This window comes from Halichoeres trimaculatus, unplaced genomic scaffold (assembly GCF_033239565.1).
Source record: "Halichoeres trimaculatus isolate MK-OKI-2021-1 unplaced genomic scaffold, fHalTri1.1 fHalTri1_scaffold_16, whole genome shotgun sequence".
NCBI lineage: Eukaryota > Metazoa > Chordata > Actinopteri > Labriformes > Labridae > Halichoeres > Halichoeres trimaculatus.
The window spans coordinates 27,204,190-27,210,983 of record NW_027437194.1 but is presented as its reverse complement, the minus strand read 5'-3'; the positions used below and the strand labels follow the sequence as shown (position 1 = coordinate 27,210,983).

Genomic DNA, 6,794 nt, shown 5'->3' with positions numbered 1-6,794 from the left:
TTTATTATTATATGATTATAATTATTACTATTATTGTTTTTATTATTATATGATTATAATTGTTGCTATTATTGTTTTTATTATTATTATTATAATTATTATTATAATTATTATTATTATTATTATTATTATTATTATTATTATTATTATTATTATTATTATTATTATTATTATGTGTGAAAGAGAAAACAGAATTTAAAAAGAAAGCAATATGTGCAAATTGAGCATGAGGTAGTGTGTGAATGTTACACTCCCATCAGTTGTTTAGGACCTGGATGGCAGGGTAGGAGTGTGAAGAGTCAATGTTAGGGGTAGGTGGGGTCTTTGGAGGTGGAGGCAGCTTTCCTGTCCACTCTTGGATTTTTTTTTGTGTATCTTGAGTTAAGTTCAAATAAGACATTTGTTGTAACTGCAATTGGTTCCTCCACCTCTTGTTTCCTGCTCCTGTAGATTCTACCAGGATACTCAAAATCAAAAACTACAAAGAAATCCTGAAAATCCCAAACTCTTTCAAAAGCCAAAAAACTCAAAACACTCACAGGAAAGCAAAAAACACAAGATGATGCTAGAAGATGAGGAGACATGCGACAGCAGACAGGATACACGCACAATGAACTGACAAATAAGGGCAAGGAAGATTGTATAGACACAGGAACAACCAACACAGGTGTAAAACAGGACACAGATGAAACAAATGAGGGGCAATCAACCAGGAAGGAAACACAAGGAGAACCAAACCAAACACAGGGAAACTAAAGACAGAGACTGGATAAATCCAAGACAGAAACACTAAGAACAAACATTAAAAGACCCGCACATGACAAGAAACAGCCAAAACTACAAGGAACAAGAACTGTTGTCTCACTGAACCACATCTGGACTGTGCATAGGCAGCATGAATACAGGTAAAGCTTTGTACATTCTGCATAGCAGTGCCTACGTCATCTGACGTGAAGAACTTTTATGTCAGATGACGTCTGTAAATGAATGTTTTTATTATGATGTGAAAATGTGAGGGTTCAATACACACAATAAAGGACACAAGAGGAGATTAAAGATATGAAATGGTGCAAAAAGACAAAACTTGGTGCGGTAAAAAAATCTTCAGAATTCACGTTAAGAAATATTTGGGGCTTAAAATGTTGTTTTAGGTTCAAAAAGAGTCTGAATATTAAAAACAATCCAGATGCTGATCCTGCCATAGAAACATCCTTATTCATTTTCTCCATATTGCCCCCTGGTGGAGAACATGTTTCTTGATCAGAAGCAGTTTGCTGATGTTTACGCAGCCATAACACTACAGAAAACTGACCACCACACTTTGGGTTGAAGCATGTTTTGGCACAGTTAGACTGGCCAGTGTGGCTGCGCTCTTAGTGACTGATTTTTACTGAAATCACCAAGAAACAGTTCACAAATAGAGCATTCATATGTTACTTTCATGGTTAAGAGATCAGTAAGTGCTGCTGGCCCTCAGTCATTTTCATAAAATCACATGTGGCCTTCCTTGAAGAGTTTGGTGCTGTCAGGGAACCAACAAGACAAGAAGTTTTTACTGTCAGCTTCTATTAACAAAATGTTTTGAATATTCTTCTTATCAGAGATAGACCACCATGGCCAGAACTCCTGATACTCTTCTGTTCCGCTTCACCACCCATGCTGACTCCATCCTCACCAAGATGAACGCTCTCAGAGAGGAGCTCCGCTTCTGTGACATCACGCTCCTGGTCGGGGATCCTGCCCAGCCCCTCTGCTTCCACGGTCACAGAGTGGTGCTCGCAGCGTCCTCAGACTTCCTGCGGGACCAGTTCTTGCTCCATGACGGATGCGCCGAGCTGAGGGTGGGAGTAGTTTCCAGTGTGGAGGTCGGGAGGAGGCTTCTGCTGGCCTGCTACACTGGACTCTTAGAGGTGAAATACCATCTTGAGTTTTCCTCACTCTTTAGAGCAGAAAGTCCAGGAAATAGTCACATCTCCAAACCCATCACATCTGAAAGATTTATTGTGTGAGTTTCCTGTTGTGCTGCTCTGGAAAAATCATCAGGAATACAAGATGAAGCCGAGGTCTATAACAGGGGGTCCACAGCCCCTAGGGAGTCTTTTGGTTGATCTTTTTTTTTTTTTTTCTATTTTTAACAGAGCATCAATGTTTTTTCTTGTTACCAAGGACCATGAAATTGTCTTTTCAACATCAAGGGATAATTTGTATACATCAAGCCAGTGTCTGAATTTTTTTAGTTCCATTGATCACCTTCAACTCTCCTCTTAAGTGTTCCCCGCTGTAGAAAAAGGTTGTATCATCAGCAAAAAGTATGCATTTTAACAGTCTCTAAACAACAATGATGATATCATTTATATACAAAATAAACAGTTTTGGCAAACACCTCAGAGCAACACCTGTAAGAGTTAGCATTAGACAGTGTTTACATTATCAAAATATCAAATGAAGGGTATATAATTGTGTGTAGTAATAAATCACAAATACTACTGGCTTTATCTGGTCTATGTGTGTTTAAACTATATATTTGCTCCTTTAGGTCCCTCTGAGAGAGCTGGTCAGCTTCCTCACTGCAGCCAGCGCACTCCAGATGACCCAAGTGGCCGAGAAGTGTGCTCAGGCTGTTTCTCAGTATCTCAGTCCCACTCTGGCTTTCTTACAGCTGAACAAACTGTCCAAGGAGGAGGAAATCCAGCAGACAGAGAACAGCGGCTCAGGAGCCAGCCTGGAAAATGAGGGGGAAAAAGATGCGGCCCGGCCTGGCTCCAGCATCCAGGAAGTCTTCAGTGAAGAATGTGAGGCTAAGCCAAAGGTGAGGCTAACACCCAAGGTGGATATTCAAGGAAGGAAGGAGGTCAGAGATAAGAGAGGGGAAGCTTTAGCTACAAAGGAGTTACATGGAGGCGCAGCTTATTGTGTCAACACCCTGGAGTCAGAGGGAGGTGAACAAACCCAGCCCGATCACCAAGAATCATCTCAGGCTGAAGACACAACAGGTGAACCTGAGGAACCTGAGGAATCTTTAGACTCTAAAAAGAAAGATAAGGTTGAAGAAGACAAAAAAGAAGAAACTGTTTCTGTCCAGAGGCCGTACCTGTGCAGGAGGTGTGACCGAGTCTTCCAGGACCTGGAGAGTTACCTGGGCCACCTGAAGGAGCACAGACAGTACCTGTGTTTAGTCTGTGGGAAAGGTTTTTCCCAAAAAAGCAGCCTGACTCGGCACATACACGTCCATGCGGGTGTGAAGCTGTTTCGCTGCCCGCTGTGCCACAAGACGTTTTCCCATAAGGCCACACTGCAAGACCACCTCAGCCTGCACACAGGGGATACACCTCATCAGTGTCACTACTGCTCCGTGCACTTTGAGCACAAGCTCGGCCTGAAGCGCCATGTTAGGGGCTTTCAGGGGAGGAGCAGCATGGAGAACCTGAAGGAGGAGACTGTCCAGTGAGAATGAAGAAAGGTTTTCGCTGATATACATTCAGATAACGATAATTCTTACATGGGTTTCATTTAGTGCATGTCCAAAAGATAAAAGGTTAAAAAAGCACTTTGCTGCGTGGAAGTGGGAAAACATCTAAACCAAATCCTGAGTAATATATATATATATATATATATATATATATATATATATATATATATATATATATATATATATACCTTCTTGCTGTGAGGCTGCAGGGCCACCCGTTGCACCACCGTGCAGCCTCAAAATTATCTGACACTGTTAATTGAAATTTTATCCATCAAAAGTACCATTAGTATTGGTCTTCCTGAGTGGTATGAATATCACTAATGAAGGGGGCACAGTGTGTTTTTGCCTCCAAAAGGGCTTTTGTCTGTTCTATTAATGTCAGTGTCTTTTGCCCAAGTAGTGTTGTGTTTGTAGCTCTCACTAATATTCATTGATTAAATGATCAAATAAATAAAATTAACATTCATACATGATCTTTTGCTGCTTTTTTCCTTTGGGGTCCCAGGAGCTGGAGTCCATTGCAGCTGTCATTGGGCACAAGCTGAGGTATGCTCTGAATATGTCACCAGTTCACCAGCCAATCACAGAGCAGACAACCATTCACACACAGGCTCACATCTACTGGAAACTACAACCAACCTAAGTAAGCTTTGGTCTGTGAGAGGAAGTCAAAGAGAACCTACACAAGAGACTCCACACTGAAAGGCTCCTGTCGAGCCAGGGAGTCAGATCAAGCTTATTGTTGAGAGAGAACAGCTCTAGCCACTTCATTCAAATTTCCTCATTTAAAATGTTTTACATTTTATTGATGCTGAGATCCCTGTTCTTCTTATCTTAATCTCACTCTCAACTATTTTATGCTCTGTTCTTATTTGACCTCATATCACACCAGCATGTGAGCCAACAGCACACTGACACCTCGCTGGTTTAACTGAGCAACAGGATTACGCTTTGGTCCTATTGAACAAAGTCAAACTCCTGCCTCTGTCTCAGTGTCTCAATGTCTCAGGTCAGGGATACGGAGCGTGCTCATTCGTAGCTGATGATCTACTGATGAACCTTGTTGTCACAGGACCAACATGTGGGGATTCAATTCTCTGGAATTTTCATAAAACCATGTTTAACATTCAAGATTAAATAATATGAAGAACACAAAAACAAATAAATCACAAGTTTCAAACATTTTCATGACTTTTCTCAGTGCTTGTGGGTAACTACTGAGTAAGATTGATGATTTGTGTAAATACAGCCGGCACTTCTGCTAGCTTCTCACACAGCTCCAGTGTTTGCCTCACTTTGTTTATCGCACCGACTATAGACCAGGCTCCCTCCTGTGGCATAACAAGGCAACAGCTCCTGTCCTCACTTTTTACATGCAGTGCAGGGCACTTCAAGTGACTTTGACATTACCAGCAAACACTGTCTGAATACTGAACATGACAGACATCTGTTCTTTGAACATTCAACTTGTACTCAGAAGATGGAAACTAAAGACTGACTCTGTCTTTCCCGGAGACCTGGATGTTGGCGTGAATTTTTCGGGGCTCAGCTGGATGCTCAAAAAGAAGCCAAAGTTACAGCCAAATAAATCAATGACATATGTTAAGGGCAGCTGAATGGTGCTTTCCAACTCTTTATGAGAGTTTATTTTGAGCTTGAGTCAAAATAAAACATCGTATTCGGGGTTGGAGATGGGAATGGATAAAGACAGGGGGCTACTGATGAAAGGTCTCATTAAAGTTCTGTCACTTGCTGGCCAGACATCTGGAAACATTGTTTTTCTGAGGGTTGGAAGGACAGACAGACTTAAGTCCTGGTTAGTGATGGAGTGATTATGTGTAATGCATTAAAAACTCATACACAAAATGATAACGTTGTGTCAGTTCAATATTAGGACCCAAAGACTGACACAACCTGGAGACTGACTGTTTTATATATATATATATATATATATATATATATATATATATATATATATATATATATATATATATATATATATATATATATATATATATATATATATATATTATTTACAGATTTTTCAATTTACAATTATCAATATGCTGGTAGTAAAATACACAAGAACCCATTTTGATCAAATACACAAATAAAGTCAAGTACAAAGATACAGGACACATGGACATTAAGGAAAGATAGTTAAACAGACAAACAAACAAGACAAATAATAATAATAATAATAATAATAATAATAATAATAATAATAATAATAATAATAATAATAATAATAATAATATATATTTTTTTTTAAACACACAACATGGCTGCCAGTCCATGGTACATAGTAGTTAAGTTGTTGACACAAGAGCAACAGTTCAGTAATGAAGTAAGCCACATAAGGATATGGTAGATGAGACACAACCTCAGGACCACCAAAATGGTCTCATGAAAGCAAGCTGATGCCACAATGTGCCAAAAAAAGGTCTCCAAACTCTCTCAAATTTAATCTCTGTGTTGGGTTTGTGCAGACGCAATTTCTCCATTTGAAAAACGTAAAGCATGTCTCTAAGCCAGTGCAAAAAGCAGGGTGGTGAGGTGGATTTCCAAGTGAGAAGAATACGTTTTTTAGCGACCACCATTCCTAAAAGCAATGCAATCTGTATATCGTGTGACAGTTTGGAAGTCTCTGCAGAGCACCCAAAGATGACCAGGTTGTGGTTGGGTTGAATGTCTGTGGAATATGCTTTGGAGAAGCATTTGAAAATGGAAGTCCAAAAGTTGCTCAGTACAGGGCAAAACCGGAAAAGATGTGCCAGGGAACCTTCGGTCAAACAGCATCTGTCACATTTAGAAGACACTGAAGGGAAGATGTGATGAAGTTTTGTCTTTGAAAAATGCAGTCTATGCATCACCTTATACTGGATCAATCTGTAGCGTGAATTAACAGAGCAACGCAACGATGAACCACTGACATAGCTTCTTCCCAAAATTCTGGAGATATCTCTGCATTCAAATCCCTGGCCCAAGCTTCTCTGGTATGATCTGAAGACACCAAAACTGTAAAGCAGCCCACAAACTTTGACACTAGTTGGTTGGAGTCTGGTGAGAGGGATGGATGTGTTTGAGGGGTGGTTTCAAATTGTGAACATTTATTCTTAACATAATGTCTAACTTGCAGGTATCGGAAAAAAATGTGAATTTGGAAGATTATATTTAGTGCTTAATTGGGGAAATGATGCAAAATTGCCGTCAATATGAAGATCTAAAAAAGTTCTAAAACCCTGCTTATTCCAGAATGAAAACACCCCCTCTAACTGTCCAGGCTTAAACACATGATTCTGACATATGGGAGCATGAATGA

At 39.8% G+C, this 6,794-nt stretch overlaps 1 protein-coding gene across 1 annotated transcript; it reads left to right on the top strand.

The window, feature by feature from the left end:
- The first annotated feature begins 1,613 nt into the window (after window positions 1-1,613).
- Window positions 1,614-3,585, top strand: LOC141805700 (zinc finger and BTB domain-containing protein 26-like). Its single transcript, XM_074690874.1, has 2 exons — window positions 1,614-1,910; window positions 2,537-3,585. The coding sequence occupies exons 1-2, from the start codon at window positions 1,614-1,616 to the stop codon at window positions 3,446-3,448; spliced, it is 1,209 nt and encodes a 402-aa protein (XP_074546975.1). The 3' UTR covers window positions 3,449-3,585.
- The last annotated feature ends 3,209 nt before the right edge of the window (window positions 3,586-6,794 follow it).

Coding starts and splice junctions, on each gene's coding strand:
- LOC141805700 (XM_074690874.1), top strand. CDS start 1,614: ATGGCCAGAACTCCTGATACTCTTCTGTTCCGCTTCACCACCCATGCT. Junction 1,911..2,536: donor GCTACACTGGACTCTTAGAG/GTGAAATACCAT, acceptor TTGCTCCTTTAG/GTCCCTCTGAGAGAGCTGGT.